The following is a 24,826-nucleotide window of genomic DNA, read 5'->3' as shown; positions in this document are numbered from 1 at the left end:
CTAGCTCAGGCTCCTTTCAGCAATCTCAGTGCACGAAGTATATTAGTATCTTCACCATCTAACAATTTCCCAAGGCAGAGGAGGGTAAATGACAGCTTCCTGGGGCATTACTGGTCAGCTGCGATGTTTATGTGTAGAAAAACGCTGGCGAGGACTAAGTCTCAGGAAACCGTAAATGCTCCCTGGTGCCATGTTCACTGTGGGGTAGGGGAGAGGCCCACGGGTTTGCAGCCAGAAGATGTTAGAGTATTAACTCCACCAGTTACTAGTGTGTGACCTTTAAGTCCCTTCAACTCTTAGAAGCTCAATTTTATTATCTATAGAATGGATCTACTAAATCCATCTTTGCAGAATTGCTGTGAATGTTAAAAAAAATTATATTTCTGGACCTCCCTGGTGATGCAGTGGACAAGAATCCATCTGAAAGGCAGGGGACATGGGTTCCATCCCTGGTCTGAGAAGACTGCACATGCCGTGGAGCAGTTAAGCCCATGCGCCACTTCTGAGCCTGTGCCCGAGAGCCTGTGCGCCCCGACTGCTGAGCCTGTGTGCTGCAGCTACCGAAGCCTGAGCGCCCTAGAGCCCATGCTCTGCAACAAAAGGAGCTACCACATGAGAAGCCTGACCACCCAGCCGGAGAGCAGTCCTCACTCACCGCAACTAGAGAAAGCCAGAGCGCAACAACAAAGACCCAGTGCAGCCAAAAACAAATGCATATTAAAAAGGTGCATTCCTAACACTGCATTGTCCTTGGTAGTGAGTGATTCAGTAAATGACAGCTATTTATATTACTATTATCGTCTTCATCATCCACCCTCTCTTCATCATCTTCTCTGGGTCTCATTCTAAATCAGAGAATAAAACTGCTTATTCCGTGGAGTTACCGTGAGGACTGAATATATATGAAGGTGCTTTGTCAACAACTTGTCAGCACTGTATATTGTTCTTGAAAATAATAACTAACAAACAGACTTGAACATCTGGGAAACCCTTATCCCTAAGCTACAGTATAAATAAAAGGTTTTTATAATCTTTGAGGAAAATCAAAATTACCTTTTATCTGCAGAACCTGGTAAAGTCTCCTAACAAATGGCTGCTAGCTTGGAGCTGAAGGTCTGCGGGACACATACATAGAGTGCAGGGGATGGGAGCAGGGCCACCTCACCACTCACCCTTTGCAGTCATCAACAGACTTCATCCAGCCTTCACAGGAACAGAGAAGGGGCATTCATTTATGATGCCAAATGCAGGGTGAAAGAATGATTTAATAAAAAGCTCATACACCATGATCAACTTGGGTTTATTCCAGGAATGCAAGGATTCTTCAATATATGCAAATCAATCACTGTGATACACCATATTAACAAATTGAAAGATAAAAACCATATGATAATCTCAATAGATGCAGAAAAAGCCTTTGACAAAATTCAGCACCTATTTATTGTTAAAACTCTTCCAAAAATGGGCATAGAAGGAACCTACCTCAACATAGTAAAGGCCATATATGATAAGCCTACAGCAAACATTATTCTCATGGTGAAAAACTGAAAGCACTCCCCTTAAGATCAGGAACAAGACAAGGGTGTCTACTTTCACCACTGTTATTTGACATAGTTCTATAAGTCCTAGCTATAGCAATCAGAGAATTAAAAGAAATAAAAGGAATCCAGATCAGAAAAGCAAAAGTAAAACTCTCACTGTTTGCAGATAACATGATACTGTACGTAGAAAACCCTAAAGATAGTATCAGAAAATTACTAGAGCTAATCAGTGAATTTAACAAAGTTGCAGGATACAAAATCAATACCCAGAAATCACTTGCATTTCTGTATACTAACAATGAAAAATCAGAAAGAGAAATTAAGGAATCCATTCCATTCACTATTGCAACAAAAAGAATTAAATATCTAGGAATAAACTTTCCTAAGGAGACAACTGTACACAGAAAATTATAAGACACAAATGAAAGAAATCAAAGACAACATAAACAGATAGAGAGATAGTCCATGTTCCTGGGTAGGAAGAATCAATATTGTGAAAATGACTATGCTTCCAAATGCAATCTACAGATTCAGTGTGATCCCTATCAAATTACCAATGGCATTTTTCACAGAACTAGAACAAAAAATTTCACAATTCGTATGGAAACACAGAAGACCCCGAATAGCCAAAGCAGTCTTGAAAAAGAAGAATGGAGCTGGAGGAATCAACCTTCCGGACTTCAGATTATACTACAAAGCTATAGTCATCAAGACAGTATGATATTGGCACAAAAACAGCAATATAGAGCAATGGAACAAGACAGAAAGCCTGGAAATTAACCCATGCACCTATAGGTACCTTATTTTTGACAAAGCAAGCAAGAATATACATTGGGACAAAGAAAGCCTCTTCAATAAATGGTGCTGGGAAAACTGGACAGCTTCATGTAAAAGAATGAAATTAGAACATTTCCTAACACCATACACAAAGATAAACTCAAAATGGATTAAAGACCTAAATGTAAGACCAGGAACTATAAAACTCTTAGAGGAAAACAGAGGCAGAACACTGTCTGACATAAATCAAAGCAAGATCCTCTATGACCCACCTCCTAGAGTAATGGAAATAAAAACAAAATTAAACAAGTGGGACCTGATTAAACTTAAAAACTTTTGCATAGCAAAGGAAACTATAAGCAAGGTGAAAAACATAGCCCTCAGAATGGGAGAAAATAATAACAAATGAAGCAACTGACAAAGGATTAATTTTCAAAATATACAAGCAGCTCATACAACTCAATACCAGAAAAACAAACAACCCAATCAAAAAGTGGGAAAAAGACCTAAACAGACATTTCTCCAAGGAAGACATACAGATGGCTAACAAACACATGAGAAGATGCTTAACATCACTCATTATTAGAGAAATGCAAATCAAAACTACAATGAGGTATCATCTCACACCAGTCAGAATGGCCATCATCAAAAAGTCTACAAACAGTAAATGCTGCAGAGGGTGAGGAGAAAAGGGAATGCTCTTGTACTGTTGGTGGGAATGTAAATTGATACAGCCACTCTGGAAGATGGTATGGAGATTCCCTTAAAAAACTAGGAGTAAAACCACCGTGTGAGCCAACAATCCCACTCCTAGGCATATACCCTGAGGAAACCCAAGTTGAAAAAGACACGTGTATCCCATTGTTCATTGCGGCACTATTTACAATAGCTAGAATATGGAAGGAACTTAGATGCCCATCGACAAATAAATGGATAAAGAAGGTGTGGTATATATACACAATGGAATATTACCCAGCCATAAAAAGGAATGCATTTGAGTCAGTCCCGATGAAGTGGATGAACCTAGAACCTATTTTGTTTTCTGTCATATTTTGTTTTCTGTTATACAGAGTGGAGTAAGTCAGAAAGATTAAGATAAATATCATATTCTAACACATATATACGGAATCTAGAAAAATGGTACTAAAGAATTTATTTACAGGGCAGCAATGGAGAAACAGACATAGAGAATAGACTTTTGGACCTGGGGAGAAGGGAGGAGAGGGTGAGATGTTTGGAAAGAGTAACATGGAAACTTACATTACCATATGTAAAATAGTTAGCCAACGGGAATTTGCTATATGTCTCAGGAAACTCAAACACGGGCTCTGTACCAACCTAGAGGGGAGGGATGAGGAGGGAAATAGGGGGAAGATTCAAAAGTGAGGGGATATATGTATACTTATGGCTGATTCATGTTGAGGTTTGACAGAAAACAAAATTCTGTAAAGCGATTATCCTTCAATACAAAAATAATAATAATAAAAAGAATGATTTAAAGTAGACTTATTCTCAAGTACAGCTATAATCAAAGACCTGTTTGTGGTGGAACACTTTCCCCCCATTCAACATTCTGGAAATTCTGTAGACATTCCTGTCCTTCCTGATCATTCTACCCCAGAGGAGATGGAATGAATTAAATGACTGAAAAATGAGGAGCAGAAATTGGCCTTGCATAATCCAATCCTCTGTCTTGGAAGTTTTTAGTGGCTCCACCATCAGTACTTTGTTTTTTGTTTTTTTTAATATACTTTTTAACTTTATTTTATTTTTAAACTTTACAATATTATATTGGTTTTGCCAAATATCGAAATGAATCCGCCACAGGTATACATGTGTTCCCCATCCTGAACCCTCCTCCCTCCTCCCTCCCCGTACCATCCCTCTGGGTCGTCCCTTTTGTTTCTGGAAACAGACTGGGTAGAACTTCCACCACCAATTCTCAACCCCCACCCCCACCCCCAACACACACACACACACACACACACACACATATGAACTCATACACTTTTCACCTTTAATCTGGCTTTAAATCTCAACTTTGCAGGCTCTCGAACTTCTTCAAATATAGATGCTCTCCAAGATTCAGGCCTCAGCCTTCTTATCTCTCCTGTTAAACTCTCACTTGGCAGTTTCTTCTACTCTCATTCAGTGGTAAAGAATCTGCCTGAAATACAGGAGCCACAGGAGATGCCAGTTTGATCCCTGGGTCGGGAAGATCCCCTGGAGGAGAAAATGGCAACCCACTCCAGTATTCTTGCTTAGAAAATTCTATGGGCAGAGGAGCCTGGCGGGCTACAGTCTATGGGGCCGTGAAGAGTCAGACATGATTGAATGACTCAACCACCATATCAAAAATGATTGTTTGACTATCTATAAAAAGAAAAAAGAAAAAAAATACCAGTGACTTCAACAGGAAGTTGCTTTCTATGTCACGTATATATAAAGCATCACAATAAGCTGTTCAGGGCTCTTGTGGCAGTCCACAGATTTTTCAGGAATCTGCAAACTCCTTCCAGCATACTGGTCCGCCATTTCTAGGGTTAGATCCTTGTCCTCAATGTCCAGTGCGGCAGCTTGAGCACCAGCCATCACATCTACATTGCTAAAACCAAGAAAGGCAGAAGAATATGATTAATTAGATTTCCCAGAAGTACCGTACACCCCTACTGCTTACCTTTTGTGTGTTGGATCATAGTTTCATGGATTTGGCCAAATGCAAGGAGGCCTGGCGTGCTGCAGTTCATGGGGTCACAAAAAGTCGGACACGACTGAGCGACTAAACTGAACTGAACTGAAGGAAATAATGAGAAACGTTGTCTTTTAGCTATATAGCAATGTTCTTGGCTAAAATTTGGGCTTCTCTATCAATTTGAGAAAGAGGGGTAGAGGGCCAAACATGGCTTCAGTGATCAACTCTGGACTAACAACTTAAAATCTGTCTCTAGACTTGACTTGCTTATAGTGTAAATTCTCATTTCCAACCTCTGCTTGATTTCTCTACTAACTTACCATATCCAAAGCAAAAATCACTAACTGAATCTATTCATAGAAGAATAAATGGCTCCTGTTGCCCTGGAGTCTACTCATACATACAACAGGGCTATGAGACTGTGAGATTAAGGCTGTCTGCACACAGAGTGACACCTAGCCTCCTCACTGGGCGTTTCAAATTCCTCTGTACACTGTCTTCCATCTACTTTTCCAGCCTCATTTCCTACCACACACCCAAGCAAACTCACTAACCTCCAGGGGTTCTGGACAGTGGATAATTCTCTGTACCTAAACCATCCTTCTGTAACTTGATGCTTTTGTTTATTCTGTATCCTCATACAGATGTTCTTTATTTTCATCTTTCTTTAGCCAAGTCATATGCATTCTTCAAGGCCAGTTGCAAACACCACCTTTTTCTTGAAGCCTTGTCTGGTCATTGGAATTAATGTTAATCCTTCTTCAATCTTTTCAGTAGCATGTTGCTTGTCATCCTTTTTTGTGCCTTTTACATTATACCTTGCCTTGTAATTATTTGTGCACCTAACTATTTCTCACACTAGACTGGAATCTCACTGAAGGAAGGGATCACAGACACATGCAGCATCTAGCACTGGGTTTTTTTTACATGCATTGTGTTGGCCTTTAAGCTCATTCAGGTTTTTCCATAAGACATGACAGAAAAACTAGAACAAACTTCTTGACCAGCCCAGTAGTATGTGGTTAACTCATGTAAGTTGAACCAATGGATGTTAACACGAAAGCAGGTGCTACAATGAGTTGGTCCTGCCCAGAGCTCAAAGGGTGTGATCCTTCTCTTGGAGAGAAGATGCCCCCTCAGAGGCAGACACACAGTGGACAGTCCCAACGTGAGAGGCAGATCTGGGTTCAGTTCCTAGGTCTTCCACTTGCCTACCAGTTAACCATGGTCAAATTGCTTAATATCCCTGAACCTTATTTTTTCAGTTTGTAAAATGGAGAGATTAATAACTAATTCACAATGCTCTTATTATTTAATGCCAACATATGTAAAGCGCCTGCTCTAACGTCTAGGCAATCGCAGGTGCTCAGTAACTGTGAGTTTCTTTCCTTGTTTCCTCTTCCTTTTGAACCCACGCTAGCAGATAATAGACTGAGGCATCATTACCTGGAAAAAAGAACGAATAACTGGTATTTTCATGTCATATGTCAGAAAAGACTAACTGAAGACAACAATAAAACTAAAACAATTTAAACCTGTAACAGTTTTATCAAAACAGCATTACTGGCTTAAAGCCACAAAAGAGTATCAAATGCATCAGATTTTGAAAACAACCAAAGGAGTGGGGAAAGGGAAGGAAGGAGGGAGAGCAAGGGTGGAGAAACAAAAGAAATCCCTGTGGGAGACCGGTCTAAGTAAGGGACTACCTCTAGAGCCAATTTAGAGAAATCATGAACTTTGTGAGTCTACCATGAAATTACAGAAGCCCATATCTCTGTGGATCATCAAACAAATTGCTTCACTCAAATACATATTTCTTTGCCTACTTTATAGATTTCATATCCTTCCCCTGCTCGATGTCAGTAACTTCATCTTCCCTAACTGATTAAATGGATTTGAAAACGGCCCCTTGTGGATACTCCTTCCTGACAGAATGGATCTAAATCTGTCCTCAGCAATGAGCCTCTTTCTTGCCAAACAGTCTACCTTGATTAACTTCACAACAAATTGGTTCCCTTAGGATGCTCACCCATCTGTAAAGCAGGAAATCTTGCTCCCTACTACCCCAAATTACCCATCTGTGTGGCATTTCTTCAAAACCCAATTCCTGCTTTCTTTTGGCAATTTTGATGGGTATCAGGCATTCATTTTGCCTAATTATTCCACTGCCAGTTGCTGTACTGCCTAAATCTAAGTGATGAAATACCTGTAAGCCACTTCTATGGGTTTTGTTTGGTTTTGTTTATCATTTCCAACCTTTGATTCGAGGCAAAAAGTACTCCAGCCAAATGTGTGGCTGTGATGGACAGCCTAGAGATTAGTATTTCTTTGACACTTGTATCAGATACCCCTGCCAAAATCAGAGGTGATGGGAAGTTCCTAAAGGCAGATGAAATTCCAGCCTTAAAAGTTATTGCCAAGAGCTTAGGTCACAAGACCTTTTCTTTTGCTCTGGGGCTCAACCCTTGGCATCATCAAGAACAGCCTGCGTCCTTACAAAGCATGAGATCCAAACAATCCATTAGAAGTGGGTGGTTCACCATTCAGAGTGGGCAACGCTTGGTGTCCTCCACAGATGGTACGGCTTCCACTGCTGCATTTAGTAAACTCCTTGATGCTCAGGGGTAGAGAATCCATTTGTGACGCAGGACACACGTGCCTGCATGCGCAAGACGCAGGTTCAGTCCCTGGGTTAGAAAGCTCCTTTGGAGAAGGAGACGGCAACACACGCCAGTATTCTTGCCTGGGAAATGCCAGGGACAGAGCCTGGCAGGCTACTGTCTATGGGGATGCAAGAGTCGGATACGACTTCTTGGCTAAACAACAAAACTAGGCATATATTATGTAAAGGCAGAAATACCATCTTACTTTTTTACCTCAGCACTGAACACAGTAGTGAGGGCATTTAAGAAGCACTTAATAAACTGTGGGACCCAGGTGAGAAGAGAAAGCAGACAGAGGATTTTTTTCCAAGGCTGTCCCCAGGCAATGTTGCTGCTGCTGCCGCTGCTAAGTCGCTTCAGTCGTGTCCGACTCTGTGCGACCCCATAGACGGCAGCCCACCAGGCTCCCCTGTCCCTGGGATTCTCCAGGCAAGAGCACTGGAGTGGGTTGCCATTTCCTTCTCCAATGCATGAAAGTGGAAAGTCAAAGTGAAGTTGCTCAGTCGTGTCCGACTCCTAGCGACCCCATGGACTGCAGCCTACCAGGCTCCTACGCCCATGGGATTTTCCAGGCAGGAGTACTGGAGTAGGGTGCCATCGCCTTCTCCACCAGGCAATGTTATGATCACTGAAAAATGGGACCATGGGATGGGAAAGGACAGTCATGGCTTCACATTACAGGCTGATGATTAGAGCATGGATCTCACTGGCTCGAAGGGCCACTCTCCAGGGCTCAATCTAGCAGCCTGAATTGTTCTCCCCTCTAGCTTCTCATCCAGACGTCTTCCCTGGCATTATCCAAGCTTACCTTCCACTGGGTGCTGACTATGCTCAGAATAACTAGCATGGCCAAGTTCATCTCATGCTTTCCTGCCCAGTTTATACACTTCAATCAGATGTGATTGGCCAACTGAAGGGTTTCCCATTGGCTTCTTTATCAAGCCCAGCCTTGGCTAACGTGAAAAATGATATCAAGCTGCAATTTCTCATTCCTTCCTCCTCTCATTAGAAGGACTGTCAGATTCCTCTCAGTCCACACACACGCTCCACTAGATGTGCTCTGCAGCTTTCTCTTGTTCTCTTAGAAAGTGTTGACAGTCTAACAAGAAAATTTTTCTTCTTCAAAGGAACTGTCTTCTGCCTGTCAATATAAACAACCTCTGAGAATAGAAAAGGGTCTTCTCACAACACATGCAATAAATATCTGTTGAAATGAATTCTGTAGTGTGATTTGTTCTCTCTCATTGAGAGAACTGGTCACAGTTCCATCCTGCAGAGTTCTCCAGGTAGAGTTTGAAACACCCTGGTGTATCTCTAGTTATTTCAGGGAGGCATTGCTCACCTGTCCCAAAATGCTCCAAGGAGAATTTTCATCAAGCATCCATTTTGAAAACAAATGAACCTCTGTGGGAATTGGAGGTGGGTTTGGGGGTGTCGTAGCATCAATAAAAGAAGAGAGAGATTTCTTTGCTTCAGAGTGCTTGGGAATAATGTACTAGGTTGAAGATTTTTCACGCTCTGATTTAAGGAATCCCGGGTTCTTCTTAGGGGCCTTTGGGCTGCTGTGCAGTTGAAGTAGAAGAGACGCCAGAGTTCTGTTTCACCTCCCTATTTTCAGTCAGAGGTTTAATTATTAGGTTTCCAGAAGCCTTCTTTTAAAGAAAAAAAAAATTTTTGTATTCTGGTAATAAAACTTTGCACGTAGATTGCAGTGAGCGAGATGGACAGACAGACAGATTCTGGCCAAAGTAAACATCTGGAACCCCTGTCCACCCCATTACCACCACCCTGGTCAAGGCATCATCGTTGGATTACCCCCTCAGCCTGCTCCCGGGGTCTCGGCATCAACTCTTGCCCAGTGCACTTCTGTCCAACCCACTTTCCACTTTACATCCAGAAAGATGTTTCCAGTGCCTATCTGATCAACTCACTCTCCTGTTTTAAATTCTCTAACAGCCTCCCAGTGCCTAGAAGAGGAGAAAGTATATTTCACAAGGTCCCTCTGGGTCCCAGCCTCTCCTTGTTCTCTGGCCTCGTTTTGGGCCATCCAGGACAGTGTCTTCCTTCAGGCTCCCTGCTGCTCTTTCTTCCTCTGGAGCGCCTGGATGCCTGTTCCCTCCCCCTACCTCTGCTCATCCTGTGGGTCTCAGGTTAGACAGCTCCTCCTGGAAGCCTGCCTAACCCGTTCTCCCCAGAGTAGGCTGTTTCTCTCCACTGAATACTCTGATGGGTTATTTGCCCATCTGCTTTTTAAGGTATCATACTGGTGATTCTTTCACATCTGTCTTTCCTCAGTTTCATAGGAACACCTTGTTTTACTTGTTCACCGCTAAAAGTTGTGTGTGTTGACTGTTTTAGAGCAGTTCCACAGAACTCTCTGATTGCTTTACCAAATGGAATGAGAAAAGCTTTAGGAAAAGCAAGCCATTGGCCAACTCTCTGGTCCACAGGAAACGCCTCTACTCCAGCCTCTCTCGCATAATTCCAGTAGAAGCACAAGCCCCAGGCCTGTGACTTAGGAAGAGCCAGATAAATGTTAAATAGATAAATTGATGCTAAAAATAAAAAATGGTACTTCGCCCCATAAAAGTTGAGTTGTAACACAGTTTTCTGTGCCAGGACATACTATTCTTGCAGTTTTCTGAGTCTCTATACACCAGACACCATATTGTAGTATGTATGGTGTTTTACATATGTTACCTCATCTCAACCCGACAGCATCTGGTAGGCAGTGTCTTTAGTCAGTTCAAGCTGCTGCAACAAAGAACCACCAACTTATCAACATCAGAGAAAAGGAGACTGGAAGTCTGAAATCAGGGCACCAGCACAGTTGAAGGCCCTCTTCCGGGTTTCAGTTTGCTAATTTGTCATCATATCCTTGTATGATAGAGAGAAAGAAAAAGCCAAGTCTCTCATGACTTTTAAGGGTACTAATCCACCATATCTAATTAGACCATATCTAATTCTAATTACCCCACAAAGGACCCACTTTGGAGGGTAAGTTTTCAACATACGCATTTTGTTGGGGACACAAACGTTCAGTCCATGGCAGGCAGAAATTAGTCTTCACACAATAAGAAACAGAATCTAAGGACCCTGACTGTAGCCACAGAGCAAGTAGATGGTACAGCTGAGAAGTCTCCCAGATCTGGCCAATACTTTACATTATCCTGGTGCCTGGTTCAATAGATGAGTGAATGAATAACTTAACACGCAATGCATGTAAAATGCTCTGGCATGGAGACTTCAGTGCTAAAGTTAAAAGCTTGTGCTGTTGAAATAAGATTCTAACAATATTCACAGAATCTATAAATACTAAAAGTATAAACACTAATATTCTGTATATTGTGAGTTCCTTTTTCTTTCCCTAAATTCCTGAACTACTGGCCAAGGCTGGGCATTCCCTGTAGACATTTCATTCAATTAAGCAGAACTGCTGAAAAGAACTCTTCCTGAGCAAGTCAGGCTATGGCACAGGATTTGGCCTGTCAGCACTTTGCAGTCATTGAGCAGAGAGTACCACAGGGGTTTGCAAATGTGTACAGGAAGAAGAGAGAAAGGCAGGGTGCCCCTACCTGACCCATGATAAATAACAACACAAGAGCCATAAATACGTGCATATATGTGCATATATTGATACGGAGGGCCTTTCACCCTTAATTCATCAGTTCTCACAACAGCTGTCAGATGGTTCCTACCACGTTTCAGTGAACCTCGCCGAATTCACTGTCACTGATTGTAAGACATAGTGTGTCACAAAGAAAGCAAAGACGCTGTCCGTTAAGTTATGGATACAAGGTGGCGTTGATGGTACATCCTAACTTTTGAGATATGAGGATGAATAAAGGGCACATCTTAAAACTAATAAAATATAGTATTTTAAATCCCATTTTACACATGAGGCAACCCAAAGAGGTGAAGTCACACTCCCAGGACCACAGAATGTGGGTTTCAAATTCGATTCAGTTCAATGTAGCCTCCTGTTATGAACACCTCCTCCTCTGTGCTCTGTGGGAGAGACACAAAGACAAAAGAGACACTATCCTAACCCTGAGGAGCTGAGCTGTCTAGCAGGGAAATAGCCTCCCCGGCAAACCAACTGAGATGCCACCTGCTAAGTGCAAGAAGATGACCGGGTACAAGGTTGCAGCCTGGTACAGAGAGGGGAATGGATAGGCTCAGAGGGTTTCCAGGAAAGTCACGAGTCTCAAAGACTAGATTGAAATTCATTGAATGATTTTATGCTTATTTCTTTATATCTGGTTAATGCTTCAACATTTTAAACAATGTTAAGAAAACTTCTTGGCTGAAAAATTCCATCTACAGTGTGTGAGTTGTAGTAGAATGTATCCAAGAGAAGATAGGAGGCTCTTCTGTGGCCCAGCTCATGTGCATGCTTCCAAGGAGAGATTCACAAGTGGAGAGGCTGAGGGAAGAAAGTGGAGTCTTCAGGACAAGAGATCACTGTCACCACAGCGGGGCTCCTGTTAGGCACATGCCTGCTCAGCTGGGTGGGGTGGGACAGGTGCTACCAAGTCTCAGCTAATAGGTCTGGGAGAGTCGTTCCTTTGTTCATGAACTCCTTTCTGAACACATGTCGGGGGTTCCTGCCCTGACATCCTGTGGCACCTCATGGTAACTCTCAAGATATTGCCTATTATGCCCAATTTTAACTACGTTTAGGGCCTTTGCACTGGTTGTTTCTTCTTCTTAGAACACTTTCCTCAGAGCCCAGCATGACCAACTCCCTTGTCTTCTTCAAGCCTCCCCTCAGATGTTTTTCTCAATGAGCCCTACCTTGAACACCCTATTTATTTATTATTTTTTAAATTAATTTATTTTAATTATAAAATAACTACAATATTGTGAAGGCTTTTGCTATACATCGACATGCATCGGCCACAGGTATACATGTGTTCCTCCCATCCTGAACCCCTCTCCTACCTCCCTGCCCGCCCCATTCCTCTGGGTTGTCCCCGAGCACCAGCTTTGGGTGCCTGCTTCATGAATCAAACTTGCACTGGTCATCTATTTCACATGTGGTGATGTACATGTTTCAGTGCTACTCTCTCAAATCATCCCACCCTCACCTTCTCCCAGAGAGTCCAAAGTCTGTTCTTGACATCTGTGTCTCCTTTGCTGCCCTACATATAAGATCATTGGTACTGTCTTTATAAATTCCATATATATGAGTTAATATACAGTATTTGTCTTTCTCTTTCTGATTTACTTCACTCCTTTCAATATGCTCTAGGTTCATCCACCTCATTAGAACTGACTCAAGGGCATTCCTTTTTATAGCTGAGTAACATTCCATTGTACTACAATTTCTTTATCCATCTGTCTGCCAATGGTTGCTTCCATGTCCTGGCTATTATAAACAGTGATGCGATGAACAATGGGGTACACATGTCTCTTTCCCTTCTGGTTTCCTCGGTGTGTATGCCCAGCAGTGAGATTGCTGGGTCATATGGCAGTTCTATTTCCAGTTTTTTAAGGAATCTCCACACTGTTCTCCATAGTGGCTGTACTAGTTTGCATTCCCACCAACAGTAGAAGAGGGTTCCCTTTTCTCCACACCCTCTCCAGCATTTATTGTTTGTAGACTTTTTTCTAACAGCCATTCTGCCTGGCATGAAATGGTACCTCATTGTGGTTTTGGTTTGCATGTCTCTAATAATGAGTGATGTTGAGCATCTTTTCATGTGTTTGTTAACCATCTGTAGAAATGTCTGTTTAGGTCTTTTTCCCACTTTTTGATTGAGTTGTTTGTTTTTCTGGTATTGAGCTGCATGAGCTGCTTGTATATTTTAGAGATTAATTCTTTGTCATTTGTTTCAGATGCTATTATTTTCTCCCGTTCTGAGGGCTGTTTTTCACCTTGCTTATAGTTTCCTTCATTGTGCATAAGCTTTTAAGTTTAATTAGGTCCCATTTGTTTATTTTTGTTTTTATTTCCATTACTCTGGGAGGTGGGTCATAGAGGATCTTGCTTTGATTTATGTCAAGACAGTGTTCTGCCTCTGTTTTCCTCTAAGAGTTTTATAGTTTCTGGTCTTACATTTAGGTCTTTAATCCATTTTGAGATTATTTTTGTGTATGGTGTTAAAAAGTGTTCTCGTTTCATTCTTTTACACGTAGCTGACCAGTTTTCCCAGCATCATTTGTTGAAGAGACTGTCTTTTCTCCATTTTTTATTTTTGCTTCCTTTGTCAATGATAAAATGAGCTCCCTATTTATAAATGCAGCCTTCACCACCACCACAATTCTTCCCCATCTCAAAATCCTGATACCTCTTACTTTGTTCTATTTTTAACTTGTTCTATCACCAATTAGCTACTCCTAACTTAATATACTCTTTGATTATTTATAAGGTTTATTGTTTTTTGCCCATCTTCTCTTACTAGAATATAAGCTCCATGAAGTCATGAAATTTTGTCTTGTTTTCATTCACCAATAGACCCCGAGTTCCTAGAATCATCCTTGGTACATGTTCAATAAAGATTTGCTGAATGAATAAATGAGTAGCTGAATGAATATACCCCATATTCATGAAAAATGAAAGTGTTAGTCGCTCAGTCATGTCCAACTCTTTGCAATCCCATGGACTGTAGCCCTCCAGGCTCCTCTGTCCATGGAATTCTCTAGGCAAGAAAACTGGAGTAGGTCACCATTCCCTTCTCTAGGGGATCAACTGGAGTTCAATCCCTGGTCTCCCTCATTGCAAGCAGATTCTTTACTCTCTGAGCCACCAGGGAAGCCCACCCCTTCTGGTATCCTCAACCAAATATTAAGCTCCATGAGGACAGGAAGCAAGCCTCTTGTGTATTCTGAGTCCTCAGCAAAAAACAATGATTGGCACATAATAGGCACTGTGTAAATACTGTTGCTTTTAATATTTAAATGACTGTTATCGCATGCATGTAAATTAAATCACATCCTGGACTCAGTGTTTTTCCCAGGTGAGTAAGGAACCATCTTCTGTCTTTCCTAACTGCCCTCTTTCAATGGTAATAATGGGAGCCTTTATGGATATATATGAGATTTTGAGGTGAAGTTTTCCCTAATTCCAGATTTTCTCTTGCTTCAGTCTAGTCTGGTAGTTTCCACGGTTTCCTGAAGTCCATAAACAAAGAAACTTTTAAAAAAAGAAACTCAGTATTGGTGGAGCTGAAGTCATTATCCAGGAGTCTGGTTTTGGTTTTGTGGTATGTGAATTTCATCATTGATCCAGATAAACTGCCACTAAGGATTTGGGATAGTTGTATGGACTATTCTTGGATGTCTTTCTCCCCTTTTTCATTTGCTCATGAGAGAAATGAACTTTCTTCAACACCCTCTTCTAAGCCCAGCACCACATCAGCTGGTATCACTTGTCAATCAGTAAATACTTAAAGTGTTTTAGGAAAGCAGAGATAGGGTTGCTTGACTTACGCTCCAGTGAGCAACACTAGAAGAGGGGTGGAATTTACAGGGAAGAAGTTTAGATTTTAGACTCAGTGAACAAACCTGGAGCTCTTAGTGAGTACTAAAAGCTCTGATACATGTAATTCTCATGAGGACTCTGTTGATAAGGATTCTTGCCCTTTATTTTATACCTCTGGAGACGGAGGTACAGACATGAAAATCACATGGCAGCTTAACTGGCAGAGCCACTATTTGAACCTAGGACTATGTGAGATCTCACTATCTTGGCATATAAATTTAAATATTCTGTATATAAATTTAAATATTTAGATGATAATTGGGTATCAGCAATAAAGAAATTCCAAATCAGGATTTGCATGGCAATCCACTCCAGTATTCTTGCCTGGAGGTCCCACAGACAGAAGAGCCTGGCAGGTTACAGCCCATAGGGTCGCACAGAGTTGAACACAACTGAAGCGACTTAGCACGCATGCACTGCAAGCTTACTAATTTGTGACACTAAGGCCCTAAAAATTAGATACCAAAGTTTGCTGTGCGTTTTTAGGTCAGATAAGAAATAAAAGGCTACAGTTGGGGCTTTGTCAGCCTTTCTGAATATCTTGATTAATATATCTCAATGGTCTGACAAACCAAGGCCAGAACATAAAGAGCTCTTAGAACTGTCATAAAACATGGGCTATTCATCCTAGTCATCTTCTTCTTTCCCATATTTCATTTGCTGAGTAGCCAGCTGATGGCATTTGAGGGAAAAGACAGTGGTTTTAAGATGATTAATCTTTACTGCCTCACCCAGCCCTGAAAACTGAAGTGCCATTCGCTGTGGTCTGTCGAGCCTGCCTTTGTGCAGGTCCAGATTTGCCTCTGCTTCCCTCTGATGGGGGCCTGTCGGTCGGTGCTGCCATGTAAAGCAACCTGACAGGTGATAGGACACCCTGGGAGAGAAGGCAGCCTGGAATGGGCCCCATCCCTGGAGACTCTGACGATGAGTTGTCTGAAATGATCAATTTGCAGACCTCCAGACATGTGAAATCGGCTCATGCCACATCCCTTGGGGAATTGGGAGTGCTGGAGACTCGGGAGAAACAGAGAGCCAGAGTTGTTGCCCCCGGAAATGATGCTTCCTCCCTGATTATGATCAAAATGCCACCGATGTGCAGAGGCCCAGACTGTGAGGACCTCTGGTTGGTGCCCAATTAGTTCCATCTTCCATCATGACAGTGACTGCCTGGTGCCTTGGGTCCAGTAGAAATTGGCATTTTCCCAATAGCCCCCTCACATAAAAGGAAACACTGGCGTGTTGAAGACTGTCTTTAAAGAACACAAACCTGCCTTACTAGGTTATTAGTGATTAAGTGGAATAACCCATGCGATACCACAGTCCATGGCACAGAGTCTATTTACCCTTCCGTAAAATGGGAACAGTGCTTGCATTTTAAGTGGCCTTTTTTTTTCAAGCTTTTATTTTTTACTGGGATATAGCCAATTAACAATGTTGTGATAGTTTCAGGTGAACAGGGGACTCAGCCATACATATGCATGTATCCATCCTCCCCCCAAACTCCCTCCTATCCAGGCTGCCACATAACATTGAGAAGAGTTTCCTGTGCTATAGAGTAAGTCCTTGTTGGTTATCGATTTTAAATGTTACAGTGTGTACATGACTGTTCCAAAGTCTTAAAGGTTATCTTTTGAATCACAGATAATAAATACCCAGCACAGCACCTGACATGTTGTAGGCTCACTGTGTGCCCAGCAGCCATTCAATAAACAGTAGCATCATGATCAGTGGCCTCTTAGCAAGGATTGGCAGAGGCTAGCCTGTTCCCATCCATTAGACCAATTTTGGTGGTGGTTCTCACCACCGTTTTTACTGGGGGAAGTTTAGTATTGAGATGGATGGGAGAATAAGTGGCCTTGACGGAGCTGAGTTTGGGCACGATGACTCATCCACAGGGGTGGTGTATGGCTCCTCAAGGAGATGTGAGAAGTCACCGGTACAGAGCTGCGTGTAACCCTCCACCCGGGATGGATATGCTCTGACTTGAGACAGGAATGGTGCACATGTTTGTCATTTCCTACAAAAGCCAGGAAGGCCTATGCTGGGTGTCACTCAGGCCTGCCTTACCTGCTATTTCCAACTGCCCAGGCCTTTACAGGAAAGCAAGTGAACTATTGAATTTCAGGAATTACCCTATGACAGGCATAGGTGACAGACTGAATAACAGAAAATGACTTTTCTTGATCATCTCTCATGGGGTAGATTCTAGGGCTAGGAGGAATGTGAACCTCCCCCATCCCCATGCTCATGCAAAATAGAATTTGCAAATGTTAAAAAGCACAAAGCAGAATGAGATCAGAGTATGCGAGAAGGACACTTAACTCTCAGAGAAGGAGCTTGGGGATTGATGAGGAAGATGCCCCAGAGTGACCTTCAATGAGATACATAAACATCAGCCACATGTAAATTTACCTTATTTCCCCAAAGCGTCTTAAAGAACAAAGGCATAGGGCATAGCAGCTGAAACCCACCTTGATAGCTCTCATACCCCTGGACATGTTGCTTAATTTATCGGAGCTTGTGTTTCCTCGTCTGCAGCACAAGGCTAAGACACACACTGCAGGGCAGCGTGAGAACCAAGTGTGTGCTCAGTAAACTGCATGCGCCTCTCTCCTGATGTCTGGTCCACAGTGCCAGCGTCAAGGCGACCGTCCACTGATCATGAAATCTTCGGGGATGAGATCTAAGTACTGCATTCCTGATCAGGAGCTCCAAGCTGAATTCTGCAGTCAGAGCACAGGCTTTTGATTCAGACACATCTGTCTTGTTTAAATCCTGATTCTGCCACTTACTAGCTTTTTTTCATTTCGGCTCTTTGACTCTCATTTCTTTTATGAGATCCAAAACGCTGACATGGCAGGATTGTTAACAGAAATAATAACGAAGGGGATTCATTCTGTGCAGGTCTTGGGAACTTTACAGGCACCATGCCATAGCAGTATCTCCATAACGGTCTTGTGAGTTCGTGCCATCGTTATCTGCATTTGATCAATGAGAGAATGGTCGTCTCTGGTTAAGAGTGTCATCTAAGAGGTTAAGCCACAGACCTAAAATTCACAACTAGCAATGACAGAGTTGGAACTTAACACCAGATCTTTCCTTTCTCCAAAGCTTGGTGTGTAACTGGTATGTTGGCTCAAACCCAGCAAATTGAGGGAGACGATGAACAGAATGTCTTTAGCACATTGTGGGACACTTACTAAGCACAATTTCGGTCTGGTACCTAGGTCTGCACAACCAGGTTGGCCAGCCAGGAGGACAAGCATCTGCTTCAGCCCTCCCTCCCTAGGCTTCCCCGGTGGGCAAGGGGCCGCCACATGTTGAAATGCAGGAGGGGCGGGAGGGATGGGAGAGCCGTTGCATTATTCATGTCTAATTCCACTTGTCTAATGGACTTGTTAAAAGCACCCTGGGTGGAAAGTGTGAGTCTTAATAGCATTTTATAAAAGTTGCTGTGATGAATTAGCACATAAAGCAAATTAAAAGCAGCTTATCGCTTTTTAAAATAGGTGACAGGGCACTGTAGCCTCTTCCCCAGATGTGATGATCCATTAATATCCAAAGGAGCCAGGAGCTGCTGAAATGTGTCAGCTGCTTATTTTTAGGGACCTGGCGAGTCTGAATCAATGTGATCCTACAGAGGCAGTTTGTCCAAGATAATAGAACTCATGGAGAAAGCGTGTTGCTGATCCCAAGGGTGGGAAATCTCCCCTCAGGAATACTTGGGGGAACTTCCCTGGTGGTCCAGTGGCTAAGATTCCATGCTCCCAATGCAGGCCCAAGTTCAATCCCTGGTCAGGGAACTAGATCCCACATGCCGCAACTAAGAGCTCCCATGCCGCAACCAAAGATCCCGCATGTTGCAACTAAGACCCAGAGCAGCCAAGTAAATAAGTGTTTTCTTGAAAAGACGATTTGAGACTAGAATGGAGCTCAGGAGAATGAATGGATCACCTGCTGAGGACCTTTGGGATTGGTTTCGGCTGCCCTCCCCTTACAGACCGGGACACTGAGACTTCAAAGAAGTGGAGCTTTCAAAGTGAAAGTGTTAGTCCCTCAGTTCTGTTGGACTCTGCCATCCCATGGACTGTAGCCCATCAGGCTCCTCTGTCCATGGAATTCTTCAGGCAAGAATACTGGAGTGGGTTGCCATTCCTTTCTCCAGGGGATCTTCCCAGCCTGGGGCTCAAACCCAGGTCTCCTGCTTTGCAGGCCAGACTCTTTACCAGTCTGAGTCACCAGGGGCTTTCAAAGATCATCCAAAGTATTTCCATAGATCTTTCTGAAGGTCTGCCTTGTACCCAGCACTATACTGGGTCTTGAGGATACAGAGAAGTTTTAGATATCTTTGTACACAGTCCATAAGACAGCTTCTAAGTGGCACAGTTGGGACTCAGAAACTGGAATTCAAATCCCAGTGCATTTTTCAGAATAATTATCATAGTAGTACTAGCTAGCATTTATTGAGCACTTGCTACTGTCAGGCTGTGTTATAATACTTCACATGTATTATTTCATGTAATCCTCACCACAGCTCTTCAAGGTGGCTGGTGTTATTACTATGCCATTTTATAATTAAGAAAGCTTGAAATGCAGAGACGTTAAGTACCTTGTTTAAGATCACAGTTAAAAAGTTGCAAACCCAAGTAGTCTGACCCTAGAGCCTGCCTTCTTGGCCACCACCTGCCAGCTTTCCTGATGGCTTTTCTACCTCCAGTCCTCACACTTTACATCCAGAAGAACCTGGAGCCAAACTAGAGGTTTGGGGACCTTAAGATAAGGAATACAAGGGACGGGAGCTGAGCCGTAAGGGAACTTCAGGGATCTGGGGGAGAAGAGGTGGTCAGCTCTGAAGGGAAGATTAGAATTTCCTGGTATGGCCGAGTCCTGGGCACTGTGATGAAATAACCAGGGATGTGCATTTTGGAGTCAGGCCTTATTCTAGGTTCAGTTTCTACCACGTGTTTACTTGTGACCTGGGACAGGTTTCTGAACTTCCTGAACCTCCTCTCCCATCTATTAAACAGAGATACTAATATTTACCATTCAGGTTATTATGATGTCAAATGTAGGACGATGAACACAAAGGGCCAGGCCCCCTAAGGTGGGCATGAATAATACTTGTCATCATGATTCTCATCCTTGCCCCCTTGCCACCACCTTCACCACCTCCCAGACTGGGGTGGGGTCAGGGGCAAGGTGGAGACCACTGAACTAGGACTTAGGACCGAGAGAACAGCACTCCAGCCCCAGTTGCTGCCTCTAAGCCACGTATCCTGTGTTAGTTGGAGGGGGCCTCACCTGGTATGCCCCTCACCTGTAAAAAGGGGATGCTAAGTACTGTATCCGTTGTACATTCTTTCTGGGAATGGATTGAGGCACAAATGAGAAAGTGTATGTGAATGTGGTTTCCAATCTATGGAGTGAGTGTCGGGGGTCCTGAAGACTCCCAACTAGGAGGGCTTGTCAGACTCTCATCTTCATGGCTATGATTTATTGCAGAAAGTGGATACAAAGTCAACTCAGCAAAAGGAAAAGAGCATGAGACAAAATCCAGAGGAAATGAGGTGCCAGCTTCCAGGAGTCCTCTCCCAGTGAAGTCAGGAAGGACATGCTTAATTCCTCCAGCGATTGATTGTGACACCGGGTGTAGAACGTGTTCTACCAGGGAAGCTCCTAACAGACTCAGTGTCCAGGGATTGTATTTGGGGCTGCTCACACAGGCGCCCTCTCTGCCTGGCACCTACCACAATTCTAGGCTCCCAGAGGAAAAGCAAGTGTTCACCTTAAATGATCCTGTTTATTATAGGCAGTTTAGGCACAGTAAGCCATTCTTAATAGGAAATGGAAAGAAGCCTCCCAAAAGCTGAGTTCCCAAATGTCAGCCAAGGGCCGTCCTTGTAAGCAGGCCTTTTTAGGGATGCAGTCTTGGGATTGGTATGCCAGTCTGTTTTTGCACAGAGTAGAATCCATAGAAAGGATGTTTATAAGTATACACTCAAAAGGGGAAAGGAAGTGTATAACAACAGCAACAACGGTTCACACTTAATGACTGTCACTATGTGTGGGCACTTTTGTGTATGCTTCACATGCATTACCTTAGGCAGCATTTCATCCATAGGACAATCCCGTGATAGAGGCGCTGTTATCTCCGTTGTTGTCATCAGTATGTTATATACGGGGGAACTGAGTCCTCAGAGGGGCTCAGGAGTATGCCTGGGCTACCAGGTATATGACTAGTAAGAGAGAAGTACCAGGACCAGAACACAGCCCTAACAGTGTAGCCCCTGAGTTTGTTTTCTTAGCCACTATTAGACTACATTCTGCCGGATGCATCCAATATGTTACTTCATTAAAGCTCACAGCAGCTCCATGTGAATATAGTTATTGGACTCATTTTGCATTTAGAAAGCTGTGGTTCTGGAATGTTAACTTGTGTCTCATCAGCCAGCCAGAGAAGTGACAGAGTCAGGAGTGGGTCTCTGCCTCCTCTCAGCCCCCTTTTCCTGGTGAGGGTTTTGTGAAGTCTTTGGTAAGGAAGATGTGGATGGTTAAGGTGGAAATGAGTCATTCTAGGAGCTGAGACACCCCCCTCACCATATTCCACCACTTGGGGACAGAGTTAATGGAAGAAGGGGCTGTGTTGCAAGTAATTCAGCTTTTCCTGCAGTATTTGAGGGCTGATGCCTTCAACTCATTTGGGTTGCCACGACAGCAGAGGTGACATTTCTTTCATGAGATGGGGGAAAAGAAAGAAAAAGAATCACACTCAGTCCCTCATGATTTTAGACAAATCTGTCCACCAAGTCTAGCTGGTTTTGCTTGCATAGTGGCTGCATTCTAAGGAAATTGTTAGAATAGAATCAAAGGGGAAATAAATAAGGACATGGCAAAGTCTGCATCTCCAGGGAAATGACAGGTGGTGTGTGTGTGGTGACCGTTTGTGGGAGACACAGGAAGAGGTGGACAGGGTAGGACTTGAGACAAACTGTCAGCTGCCCGGGGGCAAGAGCTAAGGTCTTGGTCATCATTTAATTCTGCTTCCAACTCCTTTACCCCACCAGTCATGCATATTACAGCGTTAGTCTTAGCAAAGTCTCAGTAAAGACTCTTTAGTGGGGAAAACATGATACATACAGCAAGAATTACAATTCAGAGTGATAAATGCAATGACAAGGTAGGCTTGGTATTCTGTGGAAGCAGTCTGATCTATCTGAGAAGATTTGTTCATCACACAAAATGCTGCATTCAGAAATATGCCCATCATTCTCTTCATTATTTCCTTCTTTATAGTTATTTATAAAATTTGATTGTAGTGAGAGAGAAAAAAAATCTCAGTAAGGTACTAACCTACCTTTATCATCTTCCATTATCACCTTGTTGCATGTGATGATCTCCAAGAAGCAGTATCCCAGGGTTTTTTTATATGTTTTTTTATTGTGGCAAAGTCACATAATATAAAACATACTATTTTAGCCATATTTAACTGTACAGTTCAGGGGCACTAAGTGCATTCAGATTGTTATGCAATTCTTACCACCATCCATCTCCTGAATTTTTCACCTTTCTGAAATGAAAACTCTGTTCCCATTAGACACTAACTCCCCATTCCCCCTCCTCTCTCTCCACTCCCTGGAGTCTGGCATCTACCAGTGAGCAGAACCCCAGGTTAAGGGCCCTAATAGGCTGCCCTTGCAACCTCCAAGAGAAGTAAGAAGTACCCTTGATTTGTGACCAAAGCAGTGGGAACATTGACTGGGATTCCAGGGGTTAGTCCTGGGAGTGGGTACCCAGCAGCCCGTGGGTTCTCAGGACAAGAGTGAATAATCGAAATGATGACTCCGAGATCTGAGCTGCCACAGATTCCTAATAGTGTTCTCTTATGTCATTTCTTCCAGAGCCATGTTTGACTATGACAAAAGCAAGGACAGTGGGCTGCCAAGTCAAGGACTTAGTTTTAAATACGGAGATATTCTCCACGTTATCAACGCCTCTGATGACGAGTGGTGGCAAGCCAGGAGGGTCACGCTGGAGGGCGACAGTGAGGAGATGGGGGTCATCCCCAGCAAGCGGAGGTAAGGAGGCCCTTCCGATCCCGAGGATTTGCTGTTCACCTCCCCAGGGGTGTGGAGGGGAGGGGAGATGAAGATGTGGCAGACTGTTCCCAGGATGTGTTTGAGTGGGTTAGTCAGTCTGTACAGAAATTGTCAGCAGGGACAGGGGACACAGATTAAATATTCTCACTCTTCTCATGTTAGGTTTTTACCCAAACTGGTAACCGTGATACAGCATAAAGCAAGAAAGAGGATCTGCTTATTCTGCCTTCCTAAAACTTGCCGGCTTTCATATGTTCAGGGGTATGCTTATCAGCTTGTATGCTGACTTACAGACTCGGAGGGGTTACTTCAGAGGTTCATCATTTACTGGGTTATTTTATAGAAAGTCCAGGTGAAAGACAAGTAAAACAGGACATTTTCAAAGCTGAGGTTCTGGCTTTGTATTTTGTCTAAACATTGATGGGAAAAGACTAAAAAACTCCAATCCAGAATCAGATACTTGACGATAAACAACAAGGTCCTGTCTAGTACAGAGAACTATATTCACTATCCTATGATTAACCATTGTGGAAAAGAATATTTAAAAAGAATGTATACGTGTGTATAACTGAACCACTTCACTGTGCAGCAGAAATTAACAACATTGTAAATCAACTATACTTCAATTAAAAAAAGTTAAAGGCTAGTTTCATTGGAGGAATAAAAAACAAAATTAGATACTTGAGCTGTGAGCTGTTAAACATCTGGTGAGTTCCAAAGAGTGGGTTTACATAAAGAGGTTTATTTACAGCTTCAGTTACTCCTGGTCCCCACCCCAACCAGCTTCCACTCAGATATTTAGTTCTGTATATATTTCCTAAGTCAAGACTGTTATGTTCTAGTATATGTATGGCTGAGTCCCTTTGCTGTTCACCTGAAACGATCACAGTTGTTAATCAGCTATGAAGTGAAGTGTTAGGGCTCAGTCTCGTCGGACTCTTTGCAACCCCATGGACTGTGGGGACAGGCTCCTCTGTCCATGGTATTCTCCAGGCAAGAATACTGGGGTGGGTTGCCATTTCCCTATCCAGGGGATCTTCTGACCCAGGGATCGAACCCATGCCTCCTGCATTGCAGAAGCCACCAGGGAAGCCCTGTTAATTGGCTATACCCCAATATACAACTAAAAGTTCAAAAGAAAAGAAAAGGAATATTATGTTCTTTCTCTTCTAAGCATTTCCTCAACTCTGCTCTTGAAAGGCAGGAATAAACTTCAGAACAACTGCGTCCTTCATCTGTCCCCAGCAGCTTCTGTCCATCACCTCTAGAAAGGAACTCTTCTTCCCATGAGTATCCTCTTGGCACCAAGATACTGTCTGAGAAACAAATGATCTGCTCCCTAGAGACGAGATGGTATGAAGTCAAAGTCAGGAATAATGTTTATTCAAAACAGTCACTTTTTGAATAAAGTCAAGCCACGAAGGGCTCTTCTCCTTGAATCCTAACATCCCAAATACCTTTGTAGAAAGTCCTCCTGAAGCTGAGTATTCAAATGCTGCTGCACACAAAGTGACCCAGTGACTGAGGTAGCGCCAACCACAGTGGGAAGATGGAAATTCTCCCAAGAATAA

At 42.9% G+C, this 24,826-nt stretch overlaps 1 protein-coding gene across 16 annotated transcripts in view; it reads left to right on the top strand.

The window, feature by feature from the left end:
- The window catches only part of DLG2 (discs large MAGUK scaffold protein 2), a 2,318,993-nt gene that overhangs the window by 2,214,567 nt on the left and 79,600 nt on the right, over nucleotides 1-24,826 (top strand). For all 16 annotated transcript variants that reach the window (XM_027532391.1, XM_027532387.1, XM_027532386.1 and 13 more), the window contains one exon: nucleotides 23,058-23,234. In XM_027532391.1, coding sequence (XP_027388192.1) covers nucleotides 23,058-23,234 — 177 coding nt within the window. The remainder of the gene's footprint in view (nucleotides 1-23,057; nucleotides 23,235-24,826) is intronic.

The sequence above is a fragment of the Bos indicus x Bos taurus genome, chromosome 29, assembly GCF_003369695.1.
Source record: "Bos indicus x Bos taurus breed Angus x Brahman F1 hybrid chromosome 29, Bos_hybrid_MaternalHap_v2.0, whole genome shotgun sequence".
Lineage (NCBI taxonomy): Eukaryota > Metazoa > Chordata > Mammalia > Artiodactyla > Bovidae > Bos > Bos indicus x Bos taurus.
Note: the sequence above shows the minus strand (reverse complement) of the source record. Positions and strands in the feature narration are given on the sequence as shown.